Genomic DNA, 23,398 nt, shown 5'->3' on the forward strand with positions numbered 1-23,398 from the left:
GGTCCGGATCACATCTCCACATGCACCTGAAGATACGTCTGTCGCCAAAAGCCAGGATCTCTCTGTTGTGGTGGCTTCAGACTTCTCACCTGACCGAGTGCCAAAGGGTCGGGATTCAAAATTGCATTCTGCTAACGACAGATGCGAGCCTCAGAGGTTGGGGAGCAATCACCCAGGGGGAACAGTTCCAAGGAAAATGGTCAAGTCACAAAACCATTCTTCCAATCAACATTCTGGAACTAAGGGCCATGTACAACGCCCTTCTACAGGTATCACATCTCCTTCAAGATCAAGCCATTCAAGTTCAGTCGGACAATGTGACGGCGGTAACGTACATAAACCGATAGAGCGGAACGAAGAGCAGCAATGTCAGAGGTAACAAGAATTCTCCTCTGGGCAGAAAGACACGCTGTGGCATTGTTGGCGATCTTCATTGCTGTAGTAGACAACTGGGAAGCAGACTTTGTCAGCAGACCTCCACCTAGGAAAGTGGGGTCTCCACCCGGAGGTGTTCGTGTGCTTGACACGTTGGTGGGGAATTCCACAAATCGACATGATGGCCTCTTGTTTAAACAAGAATCTCGAGTGGTATTGTTCCAGGTCGAGGGATCCACAGGCAGTGGCGGTGGGCGCTCTGGCGACCCCATGGGTCTACCAGATGGTGTATGTGTTTCCGCCATTGATTCCAAAAATTCTCAAAAGAATTAAAAGGGAAAAGGTTCATGCAATTCTCATTGATCCAGACTGGCCAAGAAGGGCTTGGTACGCGGATCTTCCGGACATGCTTCTGGAGCATCCATGTCCTCTACCTCTTTGAGAGGATCTCCTGCCACAGGGGCCGTTCGTCTATCAAGACTTACCATGGCTACGTTTGACGGCACGGAAGTTGAGCGTCACATTCTAGCCCGGAAAGGAATCCCGGACAAGGTTATTCCAACTTTGATCCAAGCCAGAAAGGGGGTAACGTCTAAACATTGGAAAAAATACGTCTCTTGGTGTGAGAACAGGAAATTTCCTGCGGTGGAATTCTAACTGGGACTTTTTCTGCAGACAGGTGTGGATGTGGGCCTATGTCTGGGCTCCATAAAAGTCCAGCTTTTGGCCTTATCCATTTTCTTCCAGAAACAATTGGCTTCCCTCCCTGAGGTTCAGACGTTCTTGAAGAGTATTCTGCACATCTAACCACCCTTTGTGCCTCCTACGGAACTTGGGATCTCAATGTGGTGTTGCAGTTCCTACAATCAGAATGGTTTGAGCCTTTACAGGAGGTGGACGTAAAGTTTCTTACATGGAAGACTGTCACACTGTTGGCCCTGGCTTCAGCCAGGCATGTGTCAGAACTGGGGGCATTGTTTCACAAGAGCCCCTATTTGATTTTTCATGAGGATAGAGCTGAACTCTGAACTCGTCAGCAATTTCTTCCAAACGTGGTATCTGCTTTTCATATCAACCAACGTATTGTGGTTCCGGTGGTTACAGACCCCACTTCTACTTCAAAGTCCCTAGATGTTGTGAGGGCTTTGAAGATTTATGTGAAGCGGATAGCTCATCACAAAAAGTCGGACTTGTTGTTTGTCTTCTATGATCCCAATAAAACTGTGTGTCCTGCTTCAAAGCAGTCTATTGCTCGCTGGATCAGGCTCATCGCTGGATCAGGCTCACTATCCAGCACACTTATTCTACGGCAGGTTTGCCAGTTCCAAAATCTGTACAAGGCCCACTCTACAAGGTCGGTGGGTTCTTCCTGGGCGGCTGCCCGGGTTGTCTCGGCTTTACAGCTCTGCCGAGCAGCTACTTGGTCAGGTTCGAACACATTTTCTAAGTTCTACAAGTTCGATACTTTGACCACTGAGGACCTTCAGTTTGGTCAATCAGTTCTGCAGGAACCTCAGCACTCTCCCACCCGGTTTGGGAGTATTGGTACATCCCCATGGTACTAATGTGGACCACAGTATCCTCTGGGACGTAAGAGAAAATAGGATTTTAATTACCTACCGGCAAATCTTTTTCTCGTAGTCCATAGAGGATACTGGGCACCCACCCAGTGCTTTGGTTTTCTCTGCACAGTACTTGGTTAAGTATTGTTGTTGGTTCAGCTGTTCCTGTTCAAGTTTGGTTAGCATGGCTTTCTTCTTGTTGTGTGTGCTGGTTTGAATCTCACCACTATCCTTTTAAATGCTTCTCTCAAGGTATGTCCATCTCCTCGGGCACAGATTCTAGACTGAGTCTGGTAGGAGGGGCATAGAGGGAGGAGCCAGCACACACTATTATTTTTTTAAAGTATCCAAGGCTCCTAGTGGACCCGTCTATACCCCATAGTACTAATGTGGACCCCAGTATTTTCTATGGACTACGAGAAAAGGATTTACTGGTAGGTAATGAAAACCCTTTTTTTTTTTTTTTTTTTTTTTTACAGTGGGACTGTAGGTACCAGCGGGCCCTTAATGCCCCACCTGCTGGTATTGTGGTTCTCCAAGTAAAAGACAATATTATTCCTTCACTAATGGACTATCAACTCGGCACCCACTAACCAGGGTTGCCAGGAAAATCCCCGGGTCTCACCCCTTCCTTGTTGTCTGAGAGAGGGGCAGCCCTTTATTGGGGTACCCATTTCCCCAGGAATCCCTGTCCTGGGCTGACTAGTTAAAGGGGTTGAATGCTATGGCTGGTGGTACCCTGTCAAGTGTGTCCCCTGGTTGTGGCATTATCCCTCTGCTAGTGGAGCCCGGTGCTAGTTTTAAAAATATGGGGGACCCCTACACATTTTGTTACCCATATTTTTTCAACTAGGGCCGCCTCATATATTTTTTTGGGGGAGGAAGGGGACCTTAAATCCTCAACCTTCCCCCCTCTTCACCATTCTAATTAATTTCATTCTTTATTAATTAATCCTCCTCCCCCACAGCCGTATTGAGGGGGGTCATTCCGAGTTGTTCGCTCGTTGCCGATTTTCGCTATACTGCGATTAGTCGCTTACTGCGCATGCGCAAGGTTCGCAGAGTGCATGCGCTTAGTTATTTTACACAAAAGTTAGGTATTTTACTCACGGCATAACGAGGATTTTTCATCGTTCTGGTGATCGTAGTGTGATTGACAGGAAGTGGGTGTTTCTGGGCAGAAACTGGCCGTTTTCTGGGAGTGTGCGAAAAAACGCTGGCGTTTCTGGGAAAAACGCGGGAGTGTCTGAAGAAACGGAGGAGTGTCTGGGCGAACGCTGGGTGTGTTTGTGACGTCAAACCAGGAACTAAACTGACTGAACTGATCGCAATGTAGGAGTAAGTCTCGAGTTACTCGGAAACTGCTAAGAAATTTCTATTTGCAATTCTGCTAATCTTTCATTCGCAATTCTGCTAAGCTAAGATACACTCCCAGAGGGCGGCGGCTTAGCGTGTGCAATGCTGCTAAAGCAGCTAGCGAGCGAACAACTCGGAATGAGGGCCTATGTTTTTTCAGCAGAATCTTTCAGTAGACATAAATTGTTCTGCTGAAAAATTGGAGTGTGTAGCGAAGATTAGACATAAAATCTGGGAGCAGGTCTGCCAAGTCTGATCTGGAGTCTGATCTGCCACAGATTGGATAAAGCATTTACTACATGTCGACATGGGATGCAGTACAGCGATTTGTTGCGATTGTGCATGTAGCGGATGGAGGGGGTAATTCCAAGTTGATCGCAGCAGGAAATTTTTAGCAGTTGGGCAAATCCATGTGCACTGCAGGGGAGGCAGATATAACATTTGCAGAGAGAGTTAGATTTGGGTGTGGTCAATTCAATCTGCAATCTAAATTGCAGTGTAAAAATAAAGCAGCCAGTATTTACCCTGCACAGAAACAAAATAACCCAAATCTAACTCTCTCTGCACATATCTGCCCCCCCCTGCAGTGCACATGGTTTTGCCCAACTGCTAAAAAAAATTCTGCTGCGATCAACTTGGAATTACCCCCGCAGTGAGGATTGTTTCACACAATGAGTGACGAGTAGTGATTGTTTAGGAAAGGTAACGGGAGTGGCTAGATAACCGCAGGCGTGTTGCCATAGTTTTTTGTGAAGTTTTGAGCCTCCGATGTTTCTCCGATGTTATAGAGTGCTCGGTCCATTGTAGGATTTGAACAATACTTAGATAAGTATAGGGGGTGTTTTCACTTTAACACAGTACATCTCACACTCATACATGTGCAGACTGTTTAAAATAGCATTTGCACATTTAAGCATTTTATCAATGTAATCAACTGCAATCATACCTCCCAACATGACCCTCTCCAGGAGGGACACAATGCTCTGCTTCTGGACTTTTCTCTTAATGTATGATTGCCGGCACCTGTGTTGAACAGGTTAATAGATAAGAAAGGTGTTTCAGCACAGGTGATGGCAATCATAAATTAAGAGGGAAGTCCACGAGCAGAGCATTCTGTCCCTCGTGGAGACGGTCGTGTTGGGAGGTATGATTGCAATTGCGGCAGCATTAGTGTACAAATTAGAATCAGGCTAATTTCTGCAGCGGGGTACACTGGGTTTTTTCACAGGGAATACATCGGGGTGTAGAGTTGGACCCTGATCCGAGGCACCAACAGGCTAAAGCTTTGACTGTTCCCAGGATGCACTGCACCGCCTCCTCTATATCCCCGCCTCCAGGCACTGGAGCTCAGTGTGTAAGTTGGTGCCTGCAGAACAGGTCAGTAACAGGCAGGCCTGAAATGCGCTTTTTTAAGAAGACTTCAAGGGCTGCAGCACTGTTTATGCTGCGGCTCCATCACCTCCCCAGCAGCGCTGCATGCTCCCGCGGCCGGGTTCCCGGATGCTTGCAGCGGAGGTGCACCGGTCATCAGGCACACCACCGCTGACGCTCTCCAGGATCGCGTGGCTGCACATCAGGGAGGTGTAAGAGGGTCTCCCAAGTGGAACCTGCCGGTAAATCGCGGTCCGGTCGCGGTCCCAGGATACGGACAGCGCTGCTGGTGTGGACACTATACTGCACAGGGACCCCCAATATATCCACCAGGGCAGGGAGCACAGGTCGGATTTACTAAAATCTGTTTTACATAGGCTCCACAGTACCCGGTGGTGGGGACCAGCATAGGGGATAAGGCGCTGACCTGTAGCCCTTCCCACAGCTCCGGGCGCCATCTACTGCTGGTGTTCCCGCCCTGGAGCTGCATTTCACTCTCCCTCACTCCCTGACAGATTTTGGCGCCATCTTCTCTACTAGCTAGGCTGATCTCCTGGACTGCAGGGCTCTGTCTCCTCTGTAAAGCTGCCTGTCTCATCAGTACTGTGCATTTACAGGCACTTAAGTATTCTACATGTAATTTTAGACAGTGTTAGTTAAGAACAAGTGTACTGCTATGTGAATATTTAGTACAAGTATTCTGTGATATACATCCAGTATCTACTGTGCATTGTTATATCTATATTAATTAGAGATGTGCAATCGGAAATTTTTCGGTTTTGGTTTTGGATTCAGTTCCGCGGCCGTGTTTTTGATTCGGACGCGTTTTGGCAAAACCTCCCTGAAAATTTTTTGTCGGATTCGGGTGTGTTTTGGATTCAGGTAGGTTTTTTTCAAAAACCCCTCAAAAACAGCTTAAATCATAGAATTTGGGGGAAATTTTGATCCTATAGTATTATTAACCTCAAAAAACATAATTTCAGCTCATTTCCAGTCTATTCTGAACACCTCACAATATTATTTTTAGTCCTAAAATTTGCACCGAGGTCGCTGGATGACTAAGCTAAGCGACCCAAGAGGGCGGCACAAACACCTGGCCCATCTAGGAGTGGCACTGCAGTGTTAGACAGGATGGCACTTAAAAAAATTGGCCCCAAACAGCACATGATGCAAAGAAAAGAGAAAAAGAGGTGCACTTTGGTCGCTGGACAGCTAAGCTAATCGACACAAACACCTCAATATCACAGGAATTATTTGTTCTAATCAATGGTATTATTGGTCCAAATCACTGGAAGAAAATGACAAAATCACAGGAATTATTCGTTCTAATCAATGGTATTATTGGTCCAAATCACTGGAAGAAAATGACAAAATCACAGGAATTATTCGTTCTAATTAATGGTATTATTGGTCCAAATCACTGGAAGAAAAGGACAAAATCACTGGAATTATATGGCAGTAATGTCGGGAATTATATCAAATGGCAGTACCACTGGACATATACGGAAGTGTCAGACAGGATGGCACTTAAAAAAATAGTCCCCAAACAGCACATGATGCAAAGAAAAAAGAAAAAGAGGTGCACTGTGGTCGCTGGATGGCTAAGCTAAGTGACACAAACACCTCACTATCACAGGAATTATTTGTTCAATCAGTGGTATTATTGGTCCAAATCACTGGAAGAAAATGACAAAATCACAGGAATTATTCGTTCTAATCAATGGTATTATTGGTCCAAATCACTGGAAGAAAATTACGAAATCACAGGAATTATTTGTTCTAATTAATGGTATTATTGGTCCAAATCACTGGAAGAAAATGACAAAATCACTGGATTATATGGCAGTAATGTCGGTTATTATATCAAATGGCAGTACCACTGTACATATACGGAAGTGTCAGACAGGATAGCACTTAAAAAAATAGTCCCCAAACATCTGGCCCATCTAGGAGTGGCACTGCAGTGTTAGACAGGATGGCACTTAAAAAAATTGGCCCCAAACAGCACATGATGCAAAGAAAAGAGAAAAAGAGGTGCACTGTGGTCGCTGGACGGCTAAGCTAATCGACACAAACACCTCAATATCACAGGAATTATTTGTTCTAATCAATGGTATTATTGGTCCAAATCACTGGAAGAAAATGACAAAATCACAGGAATTATTCGTTCTAATCAATGGTATTATTGGTCCAAATCACTGGAAGAAAATGACAAAATCACAGGAATTATTCGTTCTAATTAATGGTATTATTGGTCCAAATCACTGGAAGAAAAGGACAAAATCACTGGAATTATATGGCAGTAATGTCGGGAATTATATCAAATGGCAGTACCACTGGACATATACGGAAGTGTCAGACAGGATGGCACTTAAAAAAATAGTCCCCAAACAGCACATGATGCAAAGAAAAAAGAAAAAGAGGTGCACTGTGGTCGCTGGATTGCTAAGCTAAGTGACACAAACACCTCAATATCACAGGAATTATTTGTTCAATCAGTGGTATTATTGGTCCAAATCACTGGAAGAAAATGACAAAATCACAGGAATTATTTGTTCTAATCAATGGTATTATTGGTCCAAATCACTGGAAGAAAATTACGAAATCACAGGAATTATTTGTTCTAATTAATGGTATTATTGGTCCAAATCACTGGAAGAAAATGACAAAATCACTGGAATTATATGGCAGTAATGTCGGTTATTATATCAAATGGCAGTACCACTGGACATATACGGAAGTGTCAGACAGGATAGCTCTTAAAAAAATAGTCCCCAAACATCTGGCCCATCTAGGAGTGGCACTGCAGTGTTAGACAGGATGGCACTTAAAAAAATTGGCCACAAACAGCACATGATGCAAAGAAAAGAGAAAAAGAGGTGCACTGTGGTCGCTGGACGGCTAAGCTAATCGACACAAACACCTCAATATCACAGGAATTATTTGTTCTAATCAATGGTATTATTGGTCCAAATCACTGGAAGAAAATTACAAAATCACAGGAATTATTCGTTCTAATCAATGGTATTATTGGTCCAAATCACTGGAAGAAAATGACAAAATCACAGGAATTATTCGTTCTAATCAATGGTATTATTGGTCCAAATCACTGGAAGAAAATGACAAAATCACAGGAATTATTCGTTCTAATTAATGGTATTATTGGTCCAAATCACTGGAAGAAAAGGACAAAATCAATGGAATTATATGGCAGTAATGTCGGGAATTATATCAAATGGCAGTACCACTGGACATATACGGAAGTGTCAGACAGGATGGCACTTAAAAAAATAGTCCCCAAACAGCACATGATGCAAAGAAAAAAGAAAAAGAGGTGCACTGTGGTCACTGGATGGCTAAGCTAAGTGACACAAACACCTCAATATCACAGGAATTATTCGTTCAATCAGTGATATTATTGGTCCAAATCACTGGAAGAAAATTACGAAATCACAGGAATTATTTGTTCTAATTAATGGTATTATTGGTCCAAATCACTGGAAGAAAATGACAAAATCACTGGAATTATATGGCAGTAATGTCGGTTATTATATCAAATGGCAGTACCACTGGACATATACGGAAGTGTCAGACAGGATAGCACTTAAAAAAATAGTCCCCAAACAGCACATGATGCAAAGAAAAGAGAAAAAGAGGTGCATTGTGGTCGCTGGATGGCTAAGCTAAGCGACACAAACACCTCAATATCACAGGAATTATTCGTTCTAATCAATGGCGTTATTGGTCCAAATCACTGGAAGAAAATGACAAAATCACAGGAATTATTTGTTCTAATCAATGGTATTATTGGTCAAATCACTGGAAGAAAATGACAAAATCACTGGAATCATTTGGCAAGATCACTGTAATTAATAATTAATTATAAGTCACTGATATTAATTGGTAAAATCTCGCTATCGCCTGCCTAGTGAAGTGGAATCTAGATGGGATTTTGTACCGGGGACACAATAACTTCATCAATTGTCTAAATCCCAATGCACTAATGGCGGAAAACGGGCGCACATCTAACAGCGCACTGATTATACTGATCAATCACTGATTATACTGAGCACTGATTTTACTGAGCATTGATGATACTACGGAGAACTGACACTGAGCAGCGAGAACAGCACTGGACTATTGTACTGTAGTATACTGGTCACCACAATGCTGCACTGTACTACTATATACTGCTCACAACAATGCAGCACAGATATGGATACTTTAAGTGACACGGAGCTGCAAGATACAGCAATGGCCTACTGTACTGTACAACTATATACTGTTGGTCACGAAAATGCTGCACTGTACTACTATATATACTGCTCACAACAATGCAGCACAGATATGGATACTTGAAGTGACACGGAGCTGCAAGATACAGCATTGGCCTACTGTACTGTACAACTATATACTGTTGGTCACCAAAATCCTGCACTGTACTACTATATATACTGCTCACAAAAATGCAGCACAGATATGGAATGGATACTTGCAGTGACACAGAGCTGCAAGATACAGCAATTGCCTACTGTACTGTACAACTATATACTGTTGGTCACCAAAATGCAGCACACTGAGCACAGATATTTGCAGCACACTGAGCACAGATATGGAGCTTTTCAGGCAGAGAACTTAGATATTTGCAGCACACTGAGCACAGATATTTGCAGCACACTGAGCACAGATATGGAGCTTTTCAGGCAGAGAACGTAGCCACGTCCTCTCCGTTCAATCTCCAATGCACGAGTGAAAATGGCAGCGATGCGCGGCTCTTTATATAGAATACGAATCTCGCGAGAATCCGACAGCGGGATGATGATGTTCGGCCGCGTTCGGGTTAATCGAGCAAGGCAGTAAGATCCGAGGCTGCCTCTGAACCGTGTAAAATAGGTGTAGTTCGGGGGGGTTCAGATCTCGATGAACCGAACCCGCTCATCTCAAATATTAATACGTATTTATATATGTAGTTTTACTAGTCCAGTGCAGTTTTATTGTTTATCTGTAATAACTTCTGCATTGTACTTTCACACGAAACTATGCTGTTTTACACAAGGTCGGGCGACTCATTGCAGTCGCACGGCTGATCGGGGAGTGATTGACAGGAAAGGGGCGTTTCTGGGAGGTAGCTGAGCATTTTCCGGGAGTGTGCTAAAAACGCAGGCGTGTCAGGTAAAAACGCAGGCGTGCCTGGGGAAACGGGGGAGTGGTTGGCTGAACGCAAGGGGTGTATGTGACATCAAAACAGGAACTAAACTCTCTGCAGTGATCGCAAGGTAGGAGTAGGTTTCGAGCTACTCAGAAACGGCATGAAAATTTTTTCAAGCATTTCTGCTAATCTTTCGTTCGCACTTCTGCTAAGCTAAGATACACTCCCAGAGGTCTTATATTACCACAGCCTCCCACTATATTCAGGATGCGGCCTCTGCTGCAGGTGTAATGGCGGCCAAGGCGTCTGTGGCTTGCCGAATTCTGTGGTTGAGGTCCTGGAAGGTAGACCTGGACTCTAAAAAGACCTTGGAGGTGCTCCCTTTTAAGGGAGACATCCTATTTGGGGAGGAGCTGAACAAGATTGTGACTGAATTGGCGACTGCCAAGACTGCGTTTCTCCCAAGTAGTAATCCTTCTGCTCTGAAGGCTATGGGGTATATGCAATTGCCGGCGAATCGCGGCAATTTTTCGCCTGTTTTTTAATTCGACACAATTCGACCGTCGAATTCCGGCAGGTGGGTGCCGGAATTCTACATATTCAATAAAAAACGGATTCGACAGTCCCGCTGTCGAAAAACGGCCGATTTGACGGATTTTGATTAGATTATTATTTTTTTTTAAACGGGGAAAAAAAAAAAATTGCGTGGGGTCCCCCCTCGTAAGCATAACCAGCCTCGGGCTCTTCGAGCCGGTCCTGGTTCTAAAAATCCGGGGGGGAAAACTGACAGGGGATCCCCCGTATTTTTAAAACCAGCACCGGGCTCTGCGCCTGGTGCTGGTGCAAAAAATACGGGGGACAAAAAGAGTAGGGGTCCGCCGTATTTTTTACACCAGCATCGGGCTCCACTAGCTGGGTAGAAAAAAGCCACAGCCGGGGGTCACTTTTATACAGCGCCCTGCGGCCGTGGCATTAAATACGCAACTAGTCACCCCTCACCGGGGTACCCTGGAGGAGTGGGGACCCCTTCAATCAAGGGGTCCCCCCCCCCCTCCAGCCACCCAAGGGCCAGGGGTGAAGCCCGAGGCTGTCCCCCCCATCCAAGGGCTGCGGATGGGGGGCTGATAGCCTTTTGAAAAATGAAAGAATATTGTTTTTTCCAGTAGTACTACAAGTCCCAGCAAGCCTCCCCGCAAGCTGGTACTTGGAGAACCACAAGTACCAGCATGCGGGAGAAAAAAGGGCCCGCTGGTATCTGTAGTTCTACTGGGGGAAAAATACCCAAATAAAAACAGGACACAGACACCGTGAAAGTAAAAGTTTCTTTCATACATGCCGACACATACATACTTACCTATGTTGACCCGCCGACTGCCACGTCTCCAATGTCGCCGACGATCCGGGGTACCTGTGAATAAAATTATACTCACCTGATCCAGTGTCCTGGTCTTTTATTATAATCCACATACTTGGCAAAAAAAAAAACACCCGGACCAGGCGGACTGAAAGGGGTCCCATGTTTACACATGGGACCCCCTTCCCCGAATGCAGAGACCCCCCGTGACTCCTGTCACAGAAAGGTCCCTTCAGCCAATCAGGAAGCGCCACTTCGTGGCACTCACCTGATTGGCTCTGCGCGTCTAAGCTCAGATGCGCATTGCACAGCCCCCTCCATTACTTTCAATGGTGGGAACTTTGCAGTCAGCGGTGAGGTCACCCGCAGTCAGTGGCTGACCGCGGGTAACCCCACCGCTGACCGCAAATTTCCCACCATTGAAACTAATGGAGGGAGCTGTGCGATGCGCTGTCTGCCAGCTCAGACGCGCATACAGACAATCAGGAGAGTGCCACAAAGTGGCGCTTCCTGATTGGCTGAAGGGACCTTTCTGTGACAGGAGTCACGGGGGGTCTTTGCATTCGGGGAAAGGGGTCCCATGTGTAAACATGGGACCCCTTTCAGTCCGTGTGGTCCGGGTATTCGTTTTTTTGTTTTGCCAAGTACGTGGATTACAAATCACAGGACACCGGATTGAGATGAGTATAATTTAATTTTCAGGTACACCGTGGATTCTACTTAAACAAGTGGACAGAGGTCGGCGTGTGAACATAGGTAAGTATGTGTGTGTCGACATGTGTGAAACAAAGTTTTACTCTCACGGTGTGCGTGTCCTGTTTTTATTTGGGTATTTTTTTCCAGTAGAACTACAGGTACCAGCGGGCCCGTTTTTCTCCCACATGCTGGTACTTGTGGTTCTCCAAGTACCAGCTTGCGGGGGGGGGGGGGGGGGCTTTTGCTGGGACTTGTAGTACTACTGGGAAAAACAATATTCTTTCATTTTTCAAAAGGCTATCAGCCCCCCCATCCGCAGCCCTTGGATGGGGGGGACAGCCTCGGGCTTCACCCCTAGCCCTTGGGTGGCTGGAGGGGGGGACCCCTTGATTGAAGGGGTCCCCACTCCTCCAGGGTACCCCGACCAGGGGTGACTAGTTGCGTATTTAATGCCACGGCCGCAGGGCGCTGTGTAAAAGTGACCCCCGGCTGTGGCATTATCTACCCAGCTAGTGGAGCCCGATGCTGGTGTAAAAAAATACGGGGGACCCCCTACGCTTTTCTCCCTTGTTTTTTGCACCAGCACCAGGCGCAGAGCCCGGTGCTGGTTTTAAAAATACGGGGGATCCCCTGTCAGTTTCCCCCCCGGATTTTTAGAACCAGGACCGGCTCGAAGAGCCTGGGGCTGGTTATGCTTAGGAGGGGGGACCCCACGCATTTTTTTTCAGATTTTTACCATTCCATTAAAAAAAAATATATATTTTTACAAATATATAAATAATACTTGTGCCTCCAAAATAGAAAAACCAAGTACCTAATCCCTTCTAATATAAATAGATATGCTATTACCAATAAAAAAAACACAAAAAAAACATGTTTTTTAAAATTTTTTATTAGATTCCGCCAGCAAAGTGTGGCGGATTGAAAATGAAGAATTTACTGTCTAAAAGCACTGTTGTCGAATTTACAATCTTCAATTGAATATACTTTTGTCGAATTGCCACATTTGTACCATTGCAGAAATGTCAAATTTGACAAATGTCGAATTTCAAAAAGTCTAATTTGGAAAGTATGTTTTTTGGGCGAAAAGTACTGAATTGCATTGTCAATTTTTTATTTTTTTGCCAAAATGTCCCGTTTTTCAACATTTTCGGGAATTCGACCGCAATTGCATATACGCCTAAGAGTACCACTTTTCATTCCTTTCAACCTCCAGGGAAAGCAAAAGGTCAGGCGTACCCGAGACAGGCTCGTACTTCCAAAACCACTAAGCCCAAATCTAAACAATCCTGGGCCAACTGTCAGCCTGCTTCCAAACAAGACAAGCCTGCTGCATGACGGGGCAGGCCTCCCCCTTGCGACCCCAGGGTGGGAGGCCGACTTCTGCAGTTTGCCCAGGCCTTTTTAAAGACCACTTCGGACGCTTGGGTGTGGGAAGTTGCAATCTCTTTCAAGAGACGTCCCTTTCGCCAGTTTTGCACAACGGTTATTCCTTTGGTTCCGTTAAAAGCGCAAGCTCTACACTTGGTTGTACAATCCCTCCTGGACACAGGAGTAGTAGTGCTGTTACCTCTGTCTCAGAGAGGCAGAGGATACCATTCAACCCTGTTTCTAGTTCCGAAGCCAAATGAGTCCTTCTGGCCTATACTCAACCTCATATAATTGAACAAATTTGTGAGAGTAACCAAATTCCGTATGGAAACTCTTCGCTCTATTGTGCTGGCCATGGAACCTGAAGACTACATGGTATCCTTGGACATAGCGGATGCCTACCTGCACATTAGAGATGAGCGGGTTCGGTTCCTCGGAATCCGAACCCCCCGAACTTCAGCCTTTTTACAAGGGTCCGAGGCAGACTCGGATCTTCCCGCCTTGCTCGGCTAACCTGAGCGCGCCCGAACGTCATCATCCCGCTGTCGGATTCTCGCGAGGCTCGTATTCTATCGCGAGACTCGGATTCTATATAAGGAGCCGCGCGTCGCCGCCATTTTCACACGTGCATTGAGATTGATAGGGAGAGGACGTGGCTGGCGTCCTCTCCGTTTATAGTTACTGTTAGTAGTTAGTTGATCTGATTGCTGCTTAGCTTATTGTGGGGAGGATTGGGGAGAGCTGTTAGGAGGAGTACAGTCAGTGCAGAGTTTTGCTAGTTTTTTTTTTTATCCGTTCTCTGCCTGAAAAAAACGCTCCATACCATATCTGTGCTCAGCCTCAGTGTGCTGCATGATATATCTATGTATATCTGACTGTGCTGAGTGCTCACTGCTCACATAGCTGAATTGTGGGGGAGACTGGGGTGCCGTTATAGCAGGAGTACAGTGCACACTTTTGCTGCCAGTGTGACTGACCAGTGACCACCAGTATATTGTTTGCCTGAAAAAGTTAAACACTCCTGTGGTGTTTTTCTTTTTTTATTCTATAAACGCATTCTGCTGACAGTGTCCAGCAGGTCCGTCATTCATTATATTATATAAATATTTACCTGCAGTAGTGTTATATTTTTTTTGTTCATCTCTATCATCTTTATCATCTCTATATTAGCAGACGCAGTACGGTAGTCCACGGCTGTGGCTACCTCTGTGTCGTCAGTGCTCGTCCATAATTGTATACCTTCCTGTGGTGGGTTTTTTTTTTTCTATCTTCTTCATACTAGTAGTTTAGGAGTCTGCTGACAGTGTCCAGCAGGTCCGTCATTATATTATATATACCTGCAGTAGTGATATATATATATTTTTTATATCATTATCATCTCTATACTAGCAGACGCAGTACGGTAGTCCACGGCTGTAGCTACCTCTGTGTCGTCAGTGCTCGTCCATAATTGTATACCTACCTGTGGTGGGGTTTTTTTTTCTATCTTCTTCATACTAGTAGTTTAGGAGTCTGCTGACAGTGTCCAGCAGGTCCGTCATTATATTATATATACCTGCAGTAGTGATATATATATATTTTTTATATCATTATCATCTCTATACTAGCAGACGCAGTACGGTAGTCCACGGCTGTAGCTACCTCTGTGTCGTCAGTGCTCGTCCATAATTGTATACCTACCTGTGGTGGGGTTTTTTTTTCTATCTTCTTCATACTAGTAGTTTAGGAGTCTGCTGACAGTGTCCAGCAGGTCCGTCATTATATTATATATACCTGCAGTAGTGATATATATATATTTTTTATATCATTATCATCTCTATACTAGCAGACGCAGTACGGTAGTCCACGGCTGTAGCTACCTCTGTGTCGTCAGTGCTCGTCCATAATTGTATACCTACCTGTGGTGGGTTTTTTTTTTCTATCTTCTTCATACTAGTAGTTTAGGAGTCTGCTGACAGTGTCCAGCAGGTCCGTCATTATATTATATATACCTGCAGTAGTGATATATATATATATTTTTTATATCATTATCATCTCTATACTAGCAGACGCAGTACGGTAGTCCACGGCTGTAGCTACCTCTGTGTCGGCAGTCACTCGTCATCCATAAGTATACTAGTATCCATCCATCTCCATTGTTTACCTGAGGTGCCTTTTAGTTGTGCCTATTAAAATATGGAGAACAAAAATGTTGAGGTTCCAAAAATAGGGAAAGATCAAGATCCACTTCCACCTCGTGCTGAAGCTGCTGCCACTAGTCATGGCCGAGACGAAGAAATTCCATCAACGTCGTCTGCCAAGGCCGATGCCCAATGTCATAGTACAGAGCATGTCAAATCCAAAACACAAAATATCAGTAAAAAAAGGACTCAAAAACCTAAAATAAAATCGTCGGAGGAGAAGCGTAAACTTGCCAATATGCCATTTACCACACGGAGTGGCAAGGAACGGCTGAGGCCCTGGCCTATGTTCATGGCTAGTGGTTCAGCTTCACATGAGGATGGAAGCACTCAGCCTCTCGCTAGAAAAATGAAAAGACTTAAGCTGGCAAAAGCACAGCAAAGAACTGTGCGTTCTTCGAAATCACAAATCCACAAGGAGAGTCCAATTGTGTCGGTTGCGATGCCTGACCTTCCCAACACTGGACGTGAAGAGCATGCGCCTTCCACCATTTGCACGCCCCCTGCAAGTGCTGGAAGGAGCACCCGCAGTCCAGTTCCTGATAGTCAGATTGAAGATGTCAGTGTTGAAGTACACCAGGATGAGGAGGATATGGGTGTTGCTGGCGCTGGGGAGGAAATTGACAAGGAGGATTCTGATGGTGAGGTGGTTTGTTTAAGTCAGGCACCCGGGGATACACCTGTTGTCCGTGGGAGGAATATGGCCATTGACATGCCTGGTGAAAATACCCAAAAAATCAGCTCTTCGGTGTGCAAGTATTTCAACAGAAATGCGGACAACAGGTGTCAAGCCGTGTGTTGCCTTTGTCAAGCTGTAATAAGTAGGGGTAAGGACGTTAACCACCTCGGAACATCCTCCCTTATACGTAACCTGCAGCGCATTCTTTATAAGTCAGTGACAAGTTCAAAAACTTTGGGCGATAGCGGAAGCAGTCCACTGACCAGTAAATCCCTTCCTCTTGTAACCAAGCTCACGCAAACCACCCCACCAACTCCCTCAGTGTCAATTTCCTCCTTCCCCAGGAATGCCAATAGTCCTGCAGGCCATGTCACTGGCAATTCTGACGAGTCCTCTCCTGCCTGGGATTCCTCCGATGCATCCTTGCGTGTAACGCCTACTGCTGCTGGCGCTGCTGTTGTTGCTGCTGGGAGTCGATGGTCATCCCAGAGGGGAAGTCGTAAGACGACTTTTACTACTTCCACCAAGCAATTGACTGTCCAACAGTCCTTTGCGAGGAAGATGAAATATCACAGCAGTCATCCTGCTGCAAAGCGGATAACTGAGGCCTTGGCATCCTGGGCGGTGAGAAACGTGGTTCCGGTATCCATCATTACTGCAGAGCCAACTATAGACTTGATTGAGGTACTGTGTCCCCGGTACCAAATACCATCTAGGTTCCATTTCTCTAGGCAGGCGATACCGAAAATGTACACAGACCTCAGAAAAAGACTCACCAGTGTCCTAAAAAATGCAGTTGTACCCAATGTCCACTTAACCACGGACATGTGGACAAGTGGAGCAGGGCAGACTGAGGACTATATGACTGTGACAGCCCACTGGGTAGATGTATTGACTCCCGCCGCAAGAACAGCAGCGGCGGCACCAGTAGCAGCATCTCGCAAACGCCAACTCTTTCCTAGGCAGGCTACGCTTTGTATCACCGCTTTCCAGAATACGCACACAGCTAAAAACCTCTTACGGCAACTGAGGAAGATCATCGCAGAATGGCTTACCCCAATTGGACTCTCCTGTGGATTTGTGGCATCGGACAACGCCAGCAATATTGTGTGTGCATTAAATATGGGCAAATTCCAGCACGTCCCATGTTTTGCACATACCTTGAATTTGGTGGTGCAGAATTATTTAAAAAACGAGAGGGGCGTGCAAGAGATGCTGTCGGTGGCCAGAAGAATTGCGGGACACTTTCGGCGTACAGGCACCACGTACAGAAGACTGGAGCAACACCAAAAACGCCTGAACCTGCCCTGCCATCATCTGAAGCAAGAAGTGGTAACGAGGTGGAATTCAACCCTCTATATGCTTCAGAGGTTGGAGGAGCAGCAAAAGGCCATTCAAGCCTATACAACTGACCACGATATAGGAGGTGGAATGCACCTGTCTCAAGCGCAGTGGAGAATGATTTCAACGTTGTGCAAGGTTCTGCAACCTTTTGAACTTGCCACACGTGAAGTCAGTTCAGACACTGCCAGCCTGAGTCAGGTCATTCCCCTCATCAGGCTTTTGCAGAAGAAGCTGGAGACATTGAAGAAGGAGCTAAAACAGAGCGATTCCGCTAGGCATGTGGGACTTGTGGATGGAGCCCTTAATTCGCTTAACAAGGATTCACGGGTGGTCAATCTGTTGAAATCAGAGCACTACATTTTGGCCACCGTGCTCGATCCTAGATTTAAAACCTACGTTGTATCTCTCTTTCCGGCAGACACAAGTCTGCAGGGGTTCAAAGAACTGCTGGTGAGAAAATTGTCAAGTCAAGCGGAACGCGACCTGTCAACATCTCCTCCTTCACATTCTCCCGCAACTGGGGGTGCGAGGAAAAGGCTCAGAATTCCGAGCCCACCCGCTGGCGGTGATGCAGGGCAGTCTGGAGCGACTGCTGATGCTGACATCTGGTCCGGACTGAAGGACCTGACAACGATTACGGACATGTCGTCTACTGTCACTGCATATGATTCTCTCACCATTGAAAGAATGGTGGAGGATTATATGAGTGACTGCATCCAAGTAGGCACGTCAGACAGTCCGTACGTATACTGGCAGGAAAAAGAGGCAATTTGGAGGCCCTTGCACAAACTGGCTTTATTCTACCTAAGTTGCCCTCCCACAAGTGTGTACTCCGAAAGAGTGTTTAGTGCCGCCGCTCACCTTGTCAGCAATCGGCGTACGAGGTTACTTCCAGAAAATGTGGAGAAGATGATGTTCATTAAAATGAATTATAATCAATTCCTCCATGGAGACATTCACCAGCAGCAATTGCCTCCACAAAGTACACAGGGAGCTGTGATGGTGGATTCCAGTGGGGACGAATTGATAATCTGTGAGGAGAGGGATGTACACGGTGATGAATCGGAGGATGATGATGAGGTGGACATCTTGCCTCTGTAGAGCCAGTTTGTGCAAGGAGAGATTAATTGCTTCTTTTTTGGTGGGGGTCCAAACCAACCCGTCATTTCAGTCACAGTCGTGTGGCAGACCCTGTCACTGAAATGATGGGTTGGTTAAAGTGTGCATGTCCTGTTTATACAACATAAGGGTGGGTGGGAGGGCCCAAGGACAATTCCATCTTGCACCTCTTTTTTCTTTCATTTTTCTTTGCGTCATGTGCTGTTTGGGGAGTGTTTTTTGGAAGGGCCATCCTGCGTGACACTGCAGTGCCACTCCTAGATGGGCCAGGTGTTTGTGTCGGCCACTAGGGTCACTTATCTTAGTCACACAGCTACCTCATTGCGCCTCTTTTTTTTCTTCTTTGCGTCATGTGCTGTTTGGGGAGTATTTTTTGGAAGGGCCATCCGGCCTGACACTGCAGTGCCACTCCTAGATGTGCCAGGTGTTTGTGTCGGCCACTAGGGTCGCTTAGCTTACTCACACAGCTACCTCATTGCGCCTCTTTTTTTCTTTGCGTCATGTGCTGTTTGGGGAGTGTTTTTTGGAAGGGCCATCCTGCGTGACACTGCAGTGCCACTCCTAGATGGGCCAGGTGTTTGTGTCGGCCACTAGGGTCGCTGAGCTTAGTCACACAGCTACCTCATTGCGCCTCTTTTTTTCTTTGCGTCATGTGCTGTTTGGGGAGTGTTTTTTGGAAGGGCCATCCTGCGTGACACTGCAGTGCCACTCCTAGATGGGCCAGGTGTTTGTGTCGGCCACTTGGGTCGCTGAGCTTAGTCATCCAGAGACCTCGGTGCAAATTTTAGGACTAAAAATAATATTGTGAGGTGTGAGGTGTTCAGAATAGACTGAAAATGAGTGGAAATTATGGTTATTGAGGTTAATAATACTTTGGGATCAAAATGACCCCCAAATTCTATGATTTAAGCTGTTTTTTAGGGTTTTTTGAAAAAAACACCCGAATCCAAAACACACCCGAATCCGACAAAAAAAATTCAGTGAGGTTTTGCCAAAACGCGTTCGAACCCAAAACACGGCCACGGAACCGAACCCAAAACCAAAACACAAAACCCGAAAAATTTCCGGTGCACATCTCTACTGCACATTCCTATTGCAATGTCGCATCAGCAATATCTGCGGTTTGCTATTGGCAACCTACATTATCAATTCCAGGCCCTGCCATTTGGACTGGCCCGGCCCATCGGATCTTCACCAAGGTCATGACCGTGATGACGGCCCTCCTCCGCCATCAGGGAATCAGGATCCTGCCATATCTAGATGACTTGCTGATCCTGGCGAACGGCCAAGATATCCTCCTCAGTCATCTGAAACGGATGGTCCAATTCCTACAAGCCCACGGGTGGCTCATCAACTGGAAAAAGTCCTCACTGGTTCCTGCTCTGCGCATGGTGCACTTGGGGGCACTGCTGGACACGCACAGCCAAAGATTGTTTGTCTCCAGAGAAAGTCCTGAAACTTCAGGACAGGATCAGATACTTCCTCTCTCGCCCAAGAGTGTCGATGCACTCAGCTAAGCAACTATTAGGCCTCACGGTGTTGGCATTCGACATGGTAGAGTAAGCTCAATTTCATTCCCGCCATCTGCAGAGGTTTATACTTTTCAAGTGGGACGGCCTGCCTCATCGGATCAGTACTCAAATGATCTCCTTGACGCCGGAGGTTCGTCTGTCACTGAGCTGGTGGCTACAGGACCAACAGTTGAGCAGGAGCCGTCCCTTCTGGATCTCCAACTGGGTCCTCCTGACAACAGATGCCAGTCTGTGGGGCTGGGGCACGGTGTTGGAGCAACTCTCTCTTCAGGGTCGGTGGACCAGGGAGGAGTCTGGCAGAGAAGAAACTGGGTGTACCACTACTATTATACATTACAGCAGGCAGCACTGCAGCTGGCAGCGGCGACTCATTCACAAGTGGGGATCACGTGCTGTATTCTAAGCACCATGTGCACCACCCTAGTTACGGCCCTGGACAGAAGTATCTTGATTCAGAGGAGCTGTCCAGGGAACAGGGATGAATAAGAAGATGCAGAAAGAGGTCTGTGTAGCATTTATTAGTCAGCATTACACTGACATAATTTCTCTCATTCCTGAGTGAATTGCAGCAATAAATTGAGAGCTCCTACCATTGAAACGCAGACTGAACATAATATTTGAAGAACAGTAAGTGGAGTTTCTCCTTTTATTACCCAGTACATTGGTCAGTAGAGACGTGTGTGCTGGCACTATAGAATGCTTATATCCCTCCATTTATGATAGTCTATTTTAGCTTGCACTAGAGAAACTACTTTACCTCAGAGCCAGTTCCATTATTAGTCAGACTTCACTAAAGAGATAGCCTGTGTTAGTCTGTTTTACCTCAGTCAGCTCAATTATAACTTATAAGTCATACTTTTCTACAAAGAGAGCCTGTATTAGAGAGACTGTTTTACCTCAGAGCCAGCTCCATTTTAAGTCAGACTTCACAACAGAGAGCTTGCACTAGAGAGACTGTTTTACCTCAACTACAGTAGCTCTATTATATAAGCCAGCAAATAATTCTGTTTTGGTATACACATATACAGTGTATGTATATATATATATATATATATATACACACACTATTTGCAGAAGGCGCCACTTTGAGGCTTGTATCAAAGTGAAAAGTGTTAACCTTAAATCAGTTGATTGAAGGTTATTATTATTATTATTATTATTATTATTACCAGTTATTTATATAGCGCACACATATTCTGCAGCGCTTTACAGAGAATATTTGCCCATTCACATCAGTCCCTGCACCAGTGGAGCTTACAATCTATTTTCCCTATCACATGTACACACAGACACATTCACTCTATGGTTAATTTTGTTGGGAGCCAATTAACCTACCAGTATATTTTTGGATTGTGTACCCGGAGGAAACCCACGCAAGTACGGGGAGAATATACAAACTCCACACAGTTAGGACCATGGTAGGAATCGAACCCATGACCTCAGTGCTGTGAGGCAGTAATGCTAACCATTACACCATCCGTACTCCCCAGGTTATCACTTTTCACTTTGATACAAGCCTTCTGCAAATTGTGTGAGTAAAGGAGAAGCACCCCATGTTGGAGGGTCCGGAGCAAGATACCTAGGCCTTCTGGCCAAGTGAGTGCCAGATCACAAATGTGATCACAATATGACACCAACCTGCGCCACTATGTTCCCTACAGACCAAATGAGAGCGGCACTCAGGGGGTAAATAAGGTCACACAAACGCTGTAAATGCCTTTAGTCAACATTTTAATGATTATCTAATTTTTATATATATATACATATATATATAAAATTTTCATATTTTGGGCTCTATACACCACCACAATGGGTTTGTAGACGAAGTTACTGGCTAAGCAGGGGTATGTGTATGCAGAGATCAGCCTGATTTAAGGCATATCTTCTGCACCAAGGATAGTGCTAGTACGTTGTGACAATGGCTAGAGGTGGTGCGGTCAAACAGATGGTGCCAACTCTGACCACAGGTATATTGTCGTAGTTATTTCCCAAACATGTAATGTTTCTCTGCAGGTGCGGCAGAATTGCGTGCAGCTCTGATTGCTTCAAGGAATAAGTCAATATATTTATGTCGGATGCACCACATAAACACACAGAACACTGAGAAAATAATTCTGCTTTCTTATCTATATTTTATAGTTTTATGTACTGTGCTGGGCCCAGATTATGCTTCAGGATCCAAATATTTTGGTCCTGCAAGCCAGGCACTCCGTATAAGTTATTAATTGGCTATTGTTCTCATACTGTATCTTGGTGCATTTTGCCTTTCGAAATTCTGCTTTGTAACTACAATTTATTGCCAAGCAACACTAACAGCAGTTGTTTAACGAATAACAATGAAATTATGATTAAATTTGTTTTCTTTACTTTTCTGTTGTATCCCAAGATGTTTTCCAGTTTCGTATTGCTGATATCATTGCTAAGAAGCGTGATGGCTTGGCGCTGTCATCAGAGGAGATTAGACATGTGGTGAAAGCAACAATGAGACGCCAAATTCAAGACAGCCAACTGGGTAACTTGACCAACACAAAATTAATATTAAATTATTGCTAATATGCATTGCCCCTTTATAACAATCATTAAGGGATTCCACACATCATCTTCAGTGGAGTAAAGCACCGCCACTGGACTTTGGATCAGCGGAAATATGGTCTGTGGACTGATGATTAACGCATCTGTAGATCTGATGGATGAATCTGGGTTTGGTGGATGCAAGGAGACTATTTCCTGCCTGTATGTGTACAGTCAGCTGTAAAGTTAGGTAGAGGAGGAACAATGGTCTGCGGCTTTTTTCCATGGTTTTACCTGGGCTACTTATACCCCTTTTCCATCAAAATGGACAAAGCTTAGACCCTGTTACCACTGCACCTTTGACCCAGGTTTTTCCCGTTGCGGCCCAGTTTACACTGAACCTGAGTTTACACTGAACCCTACAAAATTTATGGATGTAATTTAAAAATGGCTTTTTTTCAAGTGAGATTATCTTATTGTTGAAAATAAATAAAAATAATTAAATAAAAATGGCCTTTTTCAGACTCCTATCCGGGTGTCTGTCTGATGACATCACCAGCCAGCGTCTAGGAAGCTCCAATCAGCATCTTTTGAGGTTACACGGCGGGTCAGATAACCCATGTTGGACTTGTTTCCATTGCAGCTCTACCGTCCAAGTGTAAAACCCTGCTCGAAACACAAGAAGCAATGCTGGGTCACTCAACCCGGGATTTTTGGGGAAAGTCGTTTCCACTGAGCCTCAACCCGGGTTGACATGGCAATAACCCAGTTTTTTAATGGAAAAGGGGTATCAGTTACA

The 23,398-nt window shown here is 45.3% G+C and overlaps 1 protein-coding gene across 2 annotated transcripts in view; it reads left to right on the top strand.

Moving 5' to 3' along the window:
• TYMP (thymidine phosphorylase) overlaps positions 1–23,398 on the top strand; it is a 150,303-nt gene that overhangs the window by 49,121 nt on the left and 77,784 nt on the right. For both annotated transcript variants that reach the window (XM_063926644.1, XM_063926645.1), the window contains one exon: positions 22,475–22,600. In XM_063926644.1, the coding sequence (XP_063782714.1) occupies positions 22,475–22,600 (126 nt within the window). The remainder of the gene's footprint in view (positions 1–22,474; positions 22,601–23,398) is intronic.

This window comes from Pseudophryne corroboree, chromosome 6 (assembly GCF_028390025.1).
Source record: "Pseudophryne corroboree isolate aPseCor3 chromosome 6, aPseCor3.hap2, whole genome shotgun sequence".
Taxonomy (NCBI): domain Eukaryota; kingdom Metazoa; phylum Chordata; class Amphibia; order Anura; family Myobatrachidae; genus Pseudophryne; species Pseudophryne corroboree.